Source organism: Dermacentor variabilis, chromosome 6 (genome assembly GCF_050947875.1).
Source record: "Dermacentor variabilis isolate Ectoservices chromosome 6, ASM5094787v1, whole genome shotgun sequence".
NCBI classification, from domain to species: domain Eukaryota; kingdom Metazoa; phylum Arthropoda; class Arachnida; order Ixodida; family Ixodidae; genus Dermacentor; species Dermacentor variabilis.
The window spans coordinates 12,734,353-12,750,366 of record NC_134573.1 but is presented as its reverse complement, the minus strand read 5'-3'; the positions used below and the strand labels follow the sequence as shown (position 1 = coordinate 12,750,366).

The window sequence follows — 16,014 nt, the reverse complement described above, 5'->3', positions numbered from 1 at the left end:
CCACTTGCCAGCCTTGATACCTAGTAGCCTGGACCAAGGACATCAGTTAGAGACTTGGAAACTAGAAAAGGGGAAATGTTTCGCACTTGTTTATTGGATTTTTCTGAGCGGATCACATGGTACCGTGGGAAGTTCGGTCTTTGACATCCAAGGAACTGGAAAACTTCATCGGTGCGCCCTCTTTTCTGAGGGCGATCAGGAAGCGGAGGGAAGGAGGTTGCCATAAAGGAATTGAATTTTCGGCAATAACGCCAGCCATCCACCGTGGAGCCCTGCAAGGGGACGTTACAGGGACTGTAAAAACAGGTCCTGCAAACGCCAGCTGTACGTTATCACTATAACCATATATGAGCTAACCTAGGTTGGTTATTCACACAAGGTTAACCCTTGCTGCCTGGAAAAATTGGAAGTAAAGGGGAAGCCAGAAGATGACAGGAAAGATGGAAAGTGAGAGAAAGACGCGGAGGGAGAGCGAGAGACAGGAAACGGCAACTACCGATTCCCCCGGGTGGGTCAGTCCAGGGGTGCCGTCTACGTGAAGCAGAGGCCAAAGAGGTGTGTTGCCTCCAAACAGGTCCAACACCCGGTCCAAAAGGGTTCAAACACCCGGCATCGGCTCAACCTCGAGGATTCCCCTTTCCCCGGACACGGCTAAGCCGCACACGGCTACACGCGGGAGGGTCCAACCCTAATGTGCTCGGGTACGTGGTGTCGCAACACACCAAACGCCTGCTTACGCAGACGCCCCTGCGGGGACCAATGCTAATGAGGTGGCGCCATTTGCTGACTAGAAATCAAACCAGTTTTACGGCTCGGTGCCGTGTCGGTAGTCCTCACGGTGTCAAAACAAAAAGCCGATCTCAATAATTACGACAAAATATTGTTACGAGGATGTTGGGAGCATAGAAAGAGTGTATTTACAATATATATATACAAAATGAGTCATAGTAGTTGAGATGGCTGACCACCAACAACATGCAGCAGCCAGCGTCCCACGATCCCCTTCTTCCTCTCTCTTCTTTCATCCTTCTGTAACAGGACTACCGAGTGAAGCACTGTCTCGGCGCATAGTAGGCGCAGAATTGCGAGCGAAGTATGGTTTCAGCCGCGAAACGTGCATGACTTCAACAGGCGTCGGGCTTGAGGATGCATCAAGCTGTAGCGGCGAAATCCCGTAATTTAGGTCGTTAACTTGGCGTAGGACTTCATAAGGCCCTGTGTAGTGAGAGAGAAGCTTCTGGGAGAGGCCAACTTCATGACATGGTGATCAAAGGAGCACCCAAGCACCAGGCGTGAACTTAACATCATGATGGCACTGGTCATAACGCATTTTGTGTATGCTGCGAGGCTAATGAACGAGATCGGGTGACTTGACGTGCCATGTGAGCGCGATCTATGACTTCAGGAGCGTACTCAGTTGCAACACGTCGCATAGTAGGAAGGATGGTGTCAAACGGCAATGTGGGGCCGTGACCATTCAAAAGACAAAAGGGCGAATATCCTGCGGCATCATGTTGGGACAAGTTGTACGCGAACATCATGTAGGCCAGCGTGGCATCCCAGTCACGGTGATCGTTGGAGACTTGCATTGACAGCATCTGTGATTCTTCGGTTGACACGTTCCATAAGATTATTCGTTTGTGGGTGGTATGCTGTCGACAGCTTGTGCTCAGTGGCACAAGAGCAGAGGAGGTCGTCGACAACTCGAGACAAGAACGAGCTGCCGCGGTCTGTAAGCAACTGTCGAGGTGCACCGTGGTGGAGAATGACGTCGTGGAGGAGAAAATCGGCGACGTCTGTTGCACAACTAGTCGGCAACGCCTTTGTTATCGCGTAGCGTGTCGTGTAATCAGTAGCGACGGCGATCCACTTATTCCCTCTAGTCATCGTCGGAAAATGGCCAAGCAGGTCAAGGCCTATGCGAAAGAACGGTTCAGAGGGAACTTCAACTGGATGGAGTCGTCCGACAGGTGGCAGGGGAGGCTTCTTCCGGCACTAACACAATTCGCAAGTTGCGACATAACGACACACGGAGCGGTAGAGACCCGGCCAGAAGAACCGGTGTAGTACTCAGTCATATGAACACAAAACTCTAAGGTGTCCCGCCGTAGGTTCATCATGAAGTTGTTCGAGAATGACGGATCGCAGATGACGAAGGAGGACAAGGAGCAACTCAGGGCCGTCAGGGTTGATATAGCGGTGGTAGAGGATGCTGTCCTGCAGCACGAACATGCGGCACATGCCGTCGGTGCTGCCAGATTGCACTCCGGCGATGATGGACTGTAAGGATGCACCGCATTGTTGTCCAGCGTGCATGTCGGTCATGTCAGTCAAAACCATCATGCAGATCACCGGATCATGTGCAGCAGGATCGGGAGGATCCACGGGGTGACGAGAGAGGCAGTCAGTATCCTTGTGCAGACGTCCAGACTTATCATCATCATCAGCCTGGCTACACCCACTGCAGGGCAGAAACCTCTCCCATACTTCCACTACCCCGGTCATGTGCTAATTGTGGCCATGTTGTTCCTGCAAACTTAATTCATCTCATCCGCCACCTAACTTTCTGCCGCCCCCTGCTATGCTTCCCTTCCCTTGGAATCCAGTCCGCAACCCTTAATGACCATCGGTTATCTTCCCTCCTCATTACATGTCCTGTCCATGCCTATTTCTTTTTCTTCATTTCAACTAAGATGTAATTAACTCGCGTTTGTTCCCTCATCCAATGTGCTCTTTTCTTATCCCTTAACGTTACACCCATCATTCTTCTTTCCATAGCTTGTTGCGTCGTCCTCATTTTAAGTAGAACCCTTTTCGTAAGCCTCCAGGTTCTGCCCCTACCCACGCATGCTACCTGAAGGCATCAATATTGTAGTATGTGTCGATTTATTGACCAGTTGCCTTCCCCCTAAAAGATCCCATACTCGAGACGCCTGCGGCAGAAAGGATGTTCCACATCTTCCATCAAGGTTTGTGAGTGGTGGCGCTAGCGAACACTCCCAGGGCTAGTTCAAGTAGTAAAATATAAATACCCAAGAAAGTGGCTGGAAGAATGGCGCCGCGGTAGCTCAATTGGTAGAGCATCGTACACATAATAGAAAGATGTGGGATCATTCCCCACCTGTGGCAAGTTGTTTTTTCATCCACTTTCATTTCCATTAATTCATAATTTCTTCCATTCAATTGGCAAGTACAAGTAATTTCCCCTATGTTGTCCTCGGTGTCATTGTTTGTTGGCTTCTTATGATATGATTAATAAAAATCGGGCCCCTCTTAACCCCTTTCTTCTTGTCATAGTCTTCCAATAGTTCCATATCATAAACAATGTGTTTAAGTATTCTTTCTTTCCATGAATGGTAATGGAGTGGAATGGCTTAGATTCACATGCAGTTGAAACAAAAATCAGAAAAATTCCTAACATTTGTTGCCGGCTGAATTGTGGATGTTGATTGTTTTTACCTTTTATACACTTTCTTTTTCTTTTTGATCTCATGCTACAGCCCTTTGTTTTAGAGACTTGTTATGTATGAACTCATTTTTTGTAACCCAGTCTGCAACGACTCCCGCTGGAGTCAGCAGCACTGTCAAATAAAAAAAATGAAGTAAGCAATGATAGCAAGCTAGCCAACGTAAGATGAATTGAATTGCGCTTCATCTGGGGCTAGTTGCCACACCAACAACCATTTAGGTTGAAAAGCTTCCATTCCTGTGCAATTAAGTGCAAATAGTACACTTTGCTGTAGTTAGTATCACTTGCATGGGCACAGCAAGGTGCAGGAAAATAGAAATGTAGTGCAGTGGGACTGGCTAGCTAGCTAGCTAGCACTGCTAGTAGTAGCTCGGCCTACTACTAATGCTTTCCACCACCCACCTGGTCCTTGGGTTCATCTGCGTCCACAAGCAGCAGCAGCAGAGCAGATGTGCCCCACAGTAGCCGAGGCCTTCCGGCAGAGTCCCATCCCTCGGAGGAGAAGTCACCCCCGTGCACAACCGTCAGGCAGAAGGGTGTGGCACTGCCTTGGCGGCTGGCTATGGTTTCCACCTGCAAGAAGAGCACTTCATAATATGGCAAACAACTCGACAGCAGGACAAACACCCAAGAGAACAGACAGCACGGGCACAGGAGTCGGTGTTGTCCATTTCCTTAATCTTTGATCCCGTTGAACTTTATGCCAGCTTGAAATGTTAGCTGCAAGCCTAATAAATGCCTTCCAAGTAGTTGTGGTCTATTGTTCCTTGAGCTTGGATTGGAGCAGACCGTGGTTGATGGGCAGGCTTTAAAGCCATTGAAGACCCTTTATTCTAGAAAGTAGCACCACTCTTCATTCTTTGCCCCCCCCCCCCATACCCACACTGCTCTCTTTCCTACTCACTGTAGCTGCACCAGTGCTTCTCACGTGCTGATTGGCTGCAGCGCATGAAATCGCCCTATCAGTTGACCCCACGTCAAGCGGACGTTCGGAAACTTACTTGTTTTTAACTATTTTTCACTTTTTCTGGCCACCATTTGCCTGCCACGTATTGATTGCGCTGCTATGGCGCACATGCGTTTTGCAAGTTGAGCTTTGTGTTACGGTTCATTGTTATAGACTGCTGTCTGTTGCATGGCGCCACTTGAGCGCCCCTGTAAAAGCGGAGAAAAAACGGGATCAGTTGCAAGTGCGATCGCGAGTGCATGGGAGTGTTGCAGTATGTGTTGGTGGTTTCTGTTAATTGGGTGCAACCGTTGATGACTGCAGAGTTGATCTGCCTCTCAGAACTACTCGGCTACACTCGTAACAACTGGCGACGAGGGAAAAAATCATTCCAGTGCAGTTAAACCATGACATAACGAGCTTCAATACTACAACGAAATTCTCTATATAACGATTAATTAAGCTATTAAGGACGATGTATAACATTGTCCCAGCATGGGCGATGCTATCAGCCAAGTGGGGGCGGAGTGCAAGCGAAAACGCGGCTGGCTTCGCTTAACTTGTACTGCCTATGGGAAGATATTGTCAACATGTTATGAAACCATATCGTTCAGCGCCGACTCCCAATTTATTAAAATTAATTGTTTTCTCATTCAAATTTGCATTTCTCGATTGCCTGATAATTCTGGAAATTCTGCGACCCTTTTCCTGTCACGATCCGCCTGGGTTCGCGAACAAGGGAAGCTCGAGGCACCCTCCGTTACAAAAGACACTCCGCAGCGTGGTGGTGATGAGCGATGACTGACCGCTGAGCAGCTGTGCTCGTCGGTGTTTATTGGTGCGGTGACCAATGTTGCCTAACTGAGCCTGGCAGGCCACCGAGCCTGGTGGGCCAATGAAGATTAGGCCCGAGGGGGCGTCACATGCTTGTCACATGCCCTTACACCCAGTTTGTTTGTCGCCAACAAAAAAACTTCTAAGTTCAATGTACGAGGCTCTGCCTCCATCCTAGCCGGGTCGACAGTGACTGCTACCCAGGCGAGTAACGGTCTGGTGGCCTCCGTCGTCGAGTATTCCGCCTGATAACCAGTGACAGGCCGGGCGTGGCAACGCTGGGTGTAGCCTGAGACAGCCTCGCTCCATCTGGAGGGTCCGCAGGGGTCGGCCTTGTGATTGGTGCCGAACTTGACACCGGCCCCAACAGGTGCCGCACCACTGGCAATGCTTGCCACCTCCGAGGTGGGCGGTGCTTCCTCTCAGACCAAATCCTCGCTTGAATGGGCCTCAGAGCATCCCCGATGGGCAGTGACCCCACCACTATTCCACCACACATCAGGGGCATGTTCGTCATCAAAACGCTGCCTAAAAACACACTCGCCGGCCACCACGACGGCAGAACAAGAGCGAGGGTGACAAGAGGTACACAAGACGTATGGGACCAACTCCATCGTGGCGTATGTCGACGCAGCCCAGTATTCTGATTGACCGAACACCTACGCCAGTTGCGCTGTTCCAGGCCCAGGATTCAAGGTACGAACAGCTTTGAGCTCTTTATGCGTTGCAACCCCCACCGAAGCAGAAAAAGCCGCCACTGCATTGCCATGGCCTCAACAGACGCCTGTATAGCTATGAGCAACTCCAAAACTGCCATAACAAACTTTGCGCAAGGAATAGTGGCACAGACCACACTAAAGCTCCTACACAACAGATAAGAATCACGCTCAATAGAATTGATATGGGTCCCGGCTGATGCGGGGAATCCAGGGAACGAAGTGGCCCACCAACATGCTCGAAGGATTCGTCAGTCGAGCAGAGGGCCTGCTAAAACCGGAGACCTCAAACGAAGTCCTGCACTCATATCCCGACATAAGCCAATATTACTGTCTTACACGACACACTAGGCCTGTACCATACAGTAAACTAAACAAGTGTCAGGAGATCACCTGGCGCAGGTTACAGACACACTCATACCCAAGCCCCTACGTATATTCGCACATTTACCCGGACAGAGCAAGTCCATACTGTCACCTGTATGGCGAGCTAGCTACGCTCAGTAACATCTAGGACTGTGAGGAGTACCTCCTTCCCACTGATCTCTTGGACTCTCCCTCACTTTCATCATGGGAGGAAGCACTGCTTAGCTCCATCCCGGACGTGCAACTCTGAGCCGTGGAGCGAGCCGTAGAGGTCGCCCTCCCCCATCACCTGGCCTTCCTGACGAGCCCATGAATTAGCTCCCCACTCTGACGAATAAAGTTGTCTCTCTCTCAAACCAAATAGCATTAAAGGGCCCCTGAAACGGTTTGGACAAATTTTGTGGCGTAGGGTACAGCTAAAGTTAATCATTCGCACCACAAGTTGTGTTAAACGTCTCATATTAAGAGAGCTATGGACAATTACAAGTTACCCTCCTCCACAGTCAGGCATTTTCTCCTCAACTTGTTCGCCGAGTGATCGGGGCTAAGCTCTGCCTTCACTGGTTCTGTGTCATGGTGGCACGTCGTGTCGTCGACTTCCGGTTCTCTGGGAGCGAGCAAGCGAAGCCTCTCCAAACTCTCCGCCAGCTGCTTGGCAGTCGACCCCAAGGGAGAGCTATCAAGGCAGCATGTGCTGCGAGCATTCTGTCAAAACGCCAAACATGTCTGGTATTCCACTAACCAAAGGCAAGCTGGGCATTTCGGCAGATGGCTGGAGGCATAAACTCAAGCTGATGAAGGAACTTTAGCGTAGACATACGGTGAGCGGCCCGATCGGTCTGCACGGTCCAGCCACTTGTTGGCGCAGAGCTTAACCAGCCAAACAAAGCGCTAATATTGCTCTAACGAAGTGTAAAACATTTTAAACATTTACCAATACAATGTCTTGATGATTACACTCCTGCAAAAAATTTACGCCAGCAGCAAAGAAGAATACCTTTTGTTACTACTACTGTGTATGGTTGAGCTCTGTGCCCCCCAGGTGGCTGCACCGTGCAGACCATTCACATTTGCACTTCTGCTCATCCCGTTAAACTGCACAGTCAAGCGGCCAGGCCCTGTCCCCTTGCGCTTGCATTTGCTTTTGCCCTAATACCAGACTCGCGAAACGCTATTGCGTTAGTAATCTTCCGGTGCAAAGTGACGGCTGCAAACGTGCAAATCCTGGGGCCGATTGGATAGTGGCAGTCTGATGTGCTGCAGCAAATTCGCTCGTCTGCTGCCTTGCAGAGGGACACGATGTCGCAGCCTGACATATTCCCAGTCGCTACATTTGCAGTACACAACGCAACAAAGTCGAATCATACTGCTCGCGAAAAGACTGAGACCGACTCTGACTGCGGAGTGCTTGTCAAAATGGAATATGTCGTAACACAAGCAGACAATGCTTGCTGTGTGCCGGAAGTGCTTAAGTGTAGTGAGAAATTGTTGTGCATTCTCTTTCCGTTACTTTCTTTTCATAGAAACAAATTAACTAACATTCCAACTATTACGAACATCATTTGTTCACGATAAAGGTGGAAAAATTATCGATGACATGCCCTGGGCAGCCAATCGAATAGCTCGCCCTAATGACGTCATATGGGTGATTTACGTCATACGGCTAAGGGCGGCTGAAAATTCTGCTGATCAGGGTGCTGCGATCGGCAGCAATGTAGCTTTAAAACCTTGTAATAAATTACATGCTTTACGTGGAGCACTTAGATGCATCAATTAATGATCAGAAGAACCTATTTTAACGACTCAGTATGTTTGTACAAAATCGTCAAAATCGTTTCAGGGTCCATTTAAAGGGGGCATGACATGGTCACCCAAGAATTTGTGGTATTCCACGAGAAATTGTAGTGAGGGTCTATTACGGCTATTCACGTGTAGAAACCAGGCAGTAAAAGCACATTTCTGCCCAAAATACGAACTAGAACTTGCTGGCTCTAAGCCCCACCCTCCGGCGCCCACCGCCATATTGCCAAGCCATGAGTGACATCATGCACTGCATGGAGCCGAGCCATCATCTGCTACAAGATCAGTCATCGCACCATGTGAGATCGGAGCATAGCTGTCGTTTGTTGCTGTATTTGCTACAGATGCCATATGCCATGTCTTCGACACCACCAACTTAGCGTGATGAAGAAAGCGACGAATCTTTGAGCAACAGATGCAGCAATTGCTTAGTATACGCTGCAAATTTTGACTTCGACCTCATCACCACCAGCTCAAGTGACAAAATATGGCCTCAGAGATTTGCATGCGCCGACTGGTGCATGCAAATCTTGGAGGCCATGGATGAAGACAGCGTAGTAAACGTGGTTAAGAAAGATGGCGACATCAGTGTTACATGAAATGCTGCTGATGCCTTTCCGTACTGTTGACATTTCATGCACGCAGCACTGCTTAGCTATGTTTAACCAGCCATTCATGGAAGATGAAGTCTGCTGCTACTTTGCACAATGCAAATTGTTCCAAATGTAGATTGTTTGCTACCACGCATTTCTCTCGGATCCGTACTCAACAATACTACGATTTTGTTAAGCTGCCGCGCGTTCCTACCAGTTCCTTTTTTTTTTCTTCCTTCTGTAGTTGCGTGCAGCATAAGTAAACAAATGACCGCACACATGTGGCCACGGCGCAAGGATTTTGCGCAATGTACGCTATGGCCGACCCTTTCCTTGAACTTGCTTTATTGCACCCAATATCGGTAAAGAAAAATAGCAAGGCTAACGTTTGGCCGGGGCACTGCTTGCCGGATGGGTCGGTGTGCTAATGCGGTCGGCATCACATCTGGCTGCAGCCTAAGCTTTTTCACAGGTATCCCAAACTCAGCGAGCAGGTGCAAAGCATCGTTCTAGCTGTCTGGTGTGAAGTGTTTTGAGAACAAAACAAAAGTCTCAGATAAGTGCCACTCTTTCCTGCACACATTCATCTCCCAAGGCTTACGCTGGACGGTCTCCATGGGAAACCTGACGTACGATACGGAGCACTCCTTGCTCTGTTCACTCTGGCGCCGCAATGACACTGTTTCAGCCGCTTCAAGTTGAACCATTCCAATGGCAAGCTGAACAAGGCAGAAGTTTCCCACATGCGCGCACAGATAAAACACGAATTCTTCGCCACAATGTACATGTTAGCTCGGCAACATGTAGCCTCTGACGTCACGGCTCATGAGTATGCCAGTGTTGCTCCACTGTTATGCCGTTCGAGTGTAATATAAAAAATTAGATTACATATTACGTCCTGGCTCAAATGTGCTAAAATTTTGCCGTGTCTTGAAAATTGGGTGTCCTGCCCCCTTTAAGTTCTTATTCATGCATTTGAGAATGTGGCCAAATTTTTCACATGCATGCTGTGGGCACCCACCCTTCAGTGTGTTTGGAACGTCACAGACTGAAGAGAATGAAATAAAAGAAAATCACTCAACTGCTACTTAAAGCTGTGTCGGCATCCACCGTGAAGTAAGCAGCTAGCAACACGAAAGAAAATAACCTAACTGGCACACTATATTCGCAACTTGTCACAGAATACAAGCTATGCGCATCGCATTTGGCCCCTTAATTCTGGTAAAATGTACATGTTGCATGCTATTGGTTTATTGTGAAGTTACATAAGTGAAGCTCAAGCGTGTGCATTGGTTCTTTTATTGATTCTTCACACAAGGCCAGAATTTGTCTTGCATAGTGGCATTGTCCCAGGTTCTTTCGGCACACTCGATTAAAGTGGATTTACTGCAAAAACCATCATGTATCTTCTTGCTTATATTTCCTAAGTTTATTTAAAGCCACTGATATGAAATGAATGCTGCGCCAAAATATTAAATACTCATGGCTGCGCCAAAGCGACACGGCCATGAAGAGCAAGGCGCTGAACTACTACTCAATAGCCATATTGTAGAGTGCTTCCACTAATTTATCTTGGTGTCTTTTTCTAAAATATTCATCAGCATGACCTATCAGAAATTTTTTACCATAGTCTTACCAGTGCCATTAGGAGATAAATTCCACAATAACGCTTCAAATGGCTGAAACAACAAGCGCAGGCATTGATTCTTCAGTGGTGCCCTGTTCCCGCTGGCAGAAAAAGTGTGCCATGTGTCAGCCTGTGGGAGATTGAATTGAGCAATAGAGGGGCTTCAAGCACCACTGCTAACCCCATTCCTACAGGCCTTTTGGACCACAAGCTTGCATACCTGTACACAGTTTTTAATTTAAATAATGAAAGTTTGATCCCACAGAAATGCATGGGTGCCGACTGGAACCTTTGGTCGGTATCGAATTAATCCATATATTGTGTTAACCGGAGGCAAATTAATGAAAGTCTACTGTATTTGGCGGAATGACCTGAAGCAACATCACATGCAGCACAAGGTGAAAGTGCAGCTGTTTTCAATTTACACATAGCACAAGCACTGCTCAGGTGTTGGGAAAACTTCCTAAAAAGCATAAGACATTGTGGAATGCAGGTAACCCCACTGCAATCGAAATCCAACAGAAGGTTCAGTAGGTGGTTTCTCACAGGATCTCCAGTTTTCCAATGCAGATAGCACGAGCAACAGTAATATAGAAACAGCAAGGGCTAGTAGCGCCGCAGAGGAAGTAAGCTCGCACGTTACAAGTGTCTAATGCCACTAGCAAACGACAAAAAAAGACGATGGAGGAAGGAATCCCAAACAGAGGCAGACAACCCCCTCTGCAGACAGTCGGCATTGTTGGAATACGTGTCGTACAAGTGACGAGAACGGTTTTCCTATGTCAATTACAAGTACCGGTGCATTTGAGTGTGATGTTACTGAGGTAGTCAGTCTCCTAGTACTGGGGCTGTCTTCTGTGACCATCACTTTCGTCAACATTATCGCCTCAGTGATAGGCACGTTGAATAATCCAAGCGGCTCCTTACCTGTGACGTCAACGTTGCACTGCCAACATGAGCTTTCGAATGCTTCACAACACAGGAGAGTGCACAGTGCGTGTGTAGCTGGGCTCGGGTGCGTTGTTTTCAAGCGTACAGGCTGCAGTACAGCGTCTACACATCGACTAGGGCTGACTACGGCTGCTTTAGGTAAAATAAAGTGAAAAGAAAGTGTGAAATATTTTATTTTATTAATTAAAGTGTGCTGCAACTCACGTAATTGCAAAACACATTTTTGATGATATTATAAAGCACACACTTTGTTCCTCATATCATGAGAAGCCAACAAACACTGACACCAAGGACAACATAGGGGAAATTACTTGTGCTTAATAAATGAAATAAGGAAACGATAAATTAATGGAAATTAAAGTGGATGAAAAAACAACTTGCCGCAGGTGGGAACCGAACCCACAACCTTCGCATTTCGCGTGCGATGCTCTACCAATTGAGCTACCGCGGCGCTGTTTCCCCATCCACTTTCTTGGGTATTTATGTGTCCTAGTAGAACCCTGGGAATGTTAGCCAGCGCCACCACTCACAGACCTTGGCAGCGGACGTGGAACGTCCTTCTTGCCGCAGGCGTCACGCGAACGTGATCTTTTTGGGTGAAGGCAACTGGTCAATAAACCCACATATGCTACCTGAAGGCATCAATGTAGCCGGATTCGAGACCCTCGTTATGTAATGAACGAGAAGAAAAGGGGGTTAACCGAGGGGCCCGATTTTATTAGTCATATCATGAGAAGCCAACAAACACTGACACCAAGGACAACATAGGGGAAATTACTTGTGCTTAATAAATGAAATAAGGAAACAATAAATTAATGGAAATTAAAGTGGATGAAAAACAACTTGCCGCAGGTGGGAACCGAATCCACAACCTTCGCATTTCGCGTGCGATGCTCTACCAATTGAGCTACCGTGGCGCTGTTTCCCCATCCACTTTCTTGGGTATTTATGTGTCCTAGTAGAACCCTGGGAGTGTTAGCCAGCGCCACCACTCACAGACCTTGGCAGCGGACGTGGAACGTCCTTTTTGCCGCATGATATGACTAATAAAATCGGGCCCCTCGGTTAACCCCCTTTTCTTCTCGTTCATTACATAGCGAGGGTCTCGAATCAGGCTACATTGATGCCTTCAGGTAGCAAATCTGGGTTTATTGACCAGTTGCTTTCACCCAAAAAGATCCCGTTCTTGTGACGCCTGCGGCAAGAAGGACTTTCCACGTCCGCTGCCAAGGTCTGTGAGTGGTGGCGCTGGCTAACATTCCCAGGGTTCTACTAGGACACATAAATACCCAAGAAAGTGGATGGGGAAACAGCGCCGCGGTAGCTCAATTGGTAGAGCATCGCACGCGAAATGCGAAGGTTGTGGGTTCTGTTCCCACCTGCGGCAAGTTGTTTTTTCATCCACTTTAATTTCCATTAATTTATCGTTTCCTTATTTCATTTATTAAGCCCAAGTAATTTGCCCTATGTTGTCCTTGGTGTCAGTGTTTGTTGGCTTCTCATGATACGACTAATAAAATCGGGCCCCTCTGTTAACCCCCTTTTCTTCTCGTTCATTACATAACGAGGGTCTCGAATCCGGCTACATTGATGCCTTCAGGTAGCATATGTGGGTTTATTGACCAGTTGCCTTCACCCAAAAAGATCACGTTCGCGTGACGCCTGCGGCAAGAAGGACGTTCCACGTCCGCTGCCAAGGTCTGTGAGTGGTGGCGCTGGCTAACATTCCCAGAGTTCTACTAGGACACATAAATACCCAAGAAAGTGGATGGGGAAACAGCGCCGCGGTAGCTCAATTGGTAGAGCATCGCACGCGAAATGCGAAGGTTGTGGGTTCGGTTCCCACCTGCGGCAAGTTGTTTTTTCATCCACTTTAATTTCCATTAATTTATCGTTTCCTTATTTCATTTATTAAGCCCAAGTAATTTGCCCTATGTTGTCCTTGGTGTCAGTGTTTGTTGGCTTCTCATGATACGACTAATAAAATCGGGCCCCTCGGTTAACCCCCTTTTCTTGCACTTTGTTCCTGCGTCACTGTGTCAGCTATCGTGCACTGCCAGGCGACATCATCTTCCAGTAGAGGAACCACGCGAGCAATGCGTTGTTTATGGTGCCGCTGTCAGCTGCCTCAAGACATGGTCACCTCACCGAAAATTGCCACTAACAAAAGGCAACACAACGCACCAATTAAAATATTGCTGCGCAAAACCACGTCCAAACAGCCATAACAAAAATACTACAAGCTACCATCTTTCTCGTATCTACTACGCTTCTCCAACAATTGACCACGAAAAGGTGCATTCATTTCTTCCAAATGTGCCAGGAGCACCCAACAACACCGTGACGTAAAATTGACGGAGACTGGAACTACCAGATGGCGCTATTTGTTTTCCGGTCTTGCTAAAACAGCCAATCAGCCTGATGGTCGAGGAGATAGTAATTGCCAAAAGTGATCGTCACAGAATACATCCCTTGCAGTAAGATAACCGGAGAATTTTCATTAAGCAGCCACATTTTACTGTTTTAGAGGCAACAGTGCTTGTATAAGGACTGTGTGACCACCATCCTAATGCCCATTGTTCGAACTCTGTGCTTACCACAAACTGCCAATTCGGAGCTTGGCGCACTGTCCACAATCCCAAAAGTAAATGCACTAAAGCCTTGTGATGCATCCCGCACCTTGGTTCCTCCCATGCATGTGGATTTAAGATTGAGAGCAACACCCAAGAGGGCGGAGGCTGGACAGCCTGCTGAGTAGCCACGATGTGACCTTGGCATGCAGGTCCTTTGTGACCTGAAGCAAACTAATTTTGGCCATCAAGAGTCGACCCTTACTCACCTTGGCATCTTCCAGCTGAGGCAGACAACCCAGTTTGCAGCGCACACGGGACACGGTCTGCTGTGCCTTGTACGAATGCACGCAGTTGGCCGATGGAAGACACACGACCAACTTGAATGGGAATTCATGCTGTTCAGTGCTGATGTACCTCAGCAGCTGGTCCAGGTCTAGTGGGGCTCGCTCTAGCTCCTCTGTCAGGGCACTCATCAGCACACCTGCGTCTGGTGGTAACCCCAACAACACCATGACATTGGAGTCGTTCCAACGAGGACAAAATTTGTTCACACTCCCGTGAGAGTGTGCAGTTGCTGGAACATGTTACAGTCCCTGAAATAAGCTGCTGCCAGTGGTGTAGCCAGAAGTTTCATTTGGGGGGGGCTCACGACAGCTCGGCCTCCCCCTTATAGAATTTGTCGAGGGATCAAATACACGAATAACTGCACTGGTATTGCCAAAGGTGCTGCAAACGAATTCTTGAAGGCTACGCTCTGTCAAGACAGGCAAAATATGTATTTTTTCATGAAAGAATATACTTGTATATCCCAAAAACTGTGCCCAAAATAACTGATATCAATGGTTCCATGTTTTTGGCTACTTAATAAGTAAAGAAAATGTCACACGACCTTTACAACTATATCAGCTTGAAACCAGGAAAGCAATGCATGCCGCTGATATGAAACACGTAAAGGCCATGAAATGAACAAGCTGAGGACAAATATTTCAATGAAACTTTGTCATTCAAGAACCTTCTTTACATTTTTGTACATATTCAACCGCCAGGGAAAAATCTCAATGACGCTGTCCTTTGTTCCAATGTATTGAGCAGAAGCAGCTCTTACCGGTCGTGTATTGCGAGTAATTGCACCGAAATTATAGTTGCAACAGAGAGCACACATAAAAAGCAGAAGTTCTGCAAAATATATGAGGTCGAGTCAAATGAAAGTGAGCCAACGCGAATATATGACAAACAGGGTACTTTATTTAAGAATTGTTTCCATGAGCATTTAGACATTTGTACCACTGAATAACGAGTGGCGTGATTCCCGTCTCGTAAAGCTTCTCAGGTTGCTGCTTCAGAAAGTCGGTAAGGCTCTTTCACGTCATCGTCCGACACGAATCTGATTCCCTTGAGCTGGTTTTTTATGTGCTCCAAAATGTGGGAGTCGCAGGGCGACAGGTCTGGGCTGTACGGCGGATGTTGCAGCATTTTCCATTTGAAGTTGCCAGTTTTGTGTTAAACACATCAGTGACATGCGGACAGGCATTGTCGTGGAGCAAGATGACCCCATTTGTCTATGTTCCACATCGTTTGTTCTTGATTGCAACACGCAGCCGATCTAGCTTTTCACAATATTGGAAACGATTGATAATCTCTCCAGGATTGGCAAATTTAATCAGTAATAGCCCCTGACGATTTAAAAAAAAAAAGTCAGTACCTTTCTGGCAGAAATGACGGCGTTTCCTTTCTTTGTGGGTGGTAAATACGAATGTTTCCACTGTAAGCTTCGCCGGCATGTTTCAGGCTCGTAGTAGTGGCACTGTGATTCGTCCACGGTCGCAATTGCAGACAAGTAGTCGTCACGCTCATTGTGGTACCGGATTAGATGAGCAAAGGCAGCGCCGAACCTCTCCGTCTTCTGGTGGTGGTTCCTATAATATTGGCATCCACTGTGCACACAAGGGTTGCAAACAAGATGTTCATGAATTATAGCGTGAACCGAACTGTGACTGATGTTCACACGCTCTGCCAGTTTATCAATACTTATCCTCCGTACTTGTCTAATCAACTCATCAACCTTTCCGATCTGAGACTTTGCAATTTGTTGGGGGTGATTGCACGGTGGTTTCGGCCCGGTCTTGAATCATCTTTCCA

The 16,014-nt window shown here is 47.6% G+C and overlaps 1 protein-coding gene across 2 annotated transcripts in view; it reads right to left on the bottom strand.

Moving 5' to 3' along the window:
- Nucleotides 1-16,014, bottom strand: part of LOC142584628 (germinal-center associated nuclear protein-like) — a 559,187-nt gene that overhangs the window by 186,948 nt on the left and 356,225 nt on the right. The window contains exons 18-19 of one of the 2 annotated variants that reach the window (XM_075694780.1): nucleotides 14,142-14,362; nucleotides 3,872-4,042 (exon numbers count right to left, since the gene is read on the bottom strand). In XM_075694780.1, the coding sequence (XP_075550895.1) occupies nucleotides 3,872-4,042; nucleotides 14,142-14,362 (392 nt within the window). The remainder of the gene's footprint in view (nucleotides 1-3,871; nucleotides 4,043-14,141; nucleotides 14,363-16,014) is intronic. The other variant, XM_075694781.1, reaches the window with a different exon arrangement.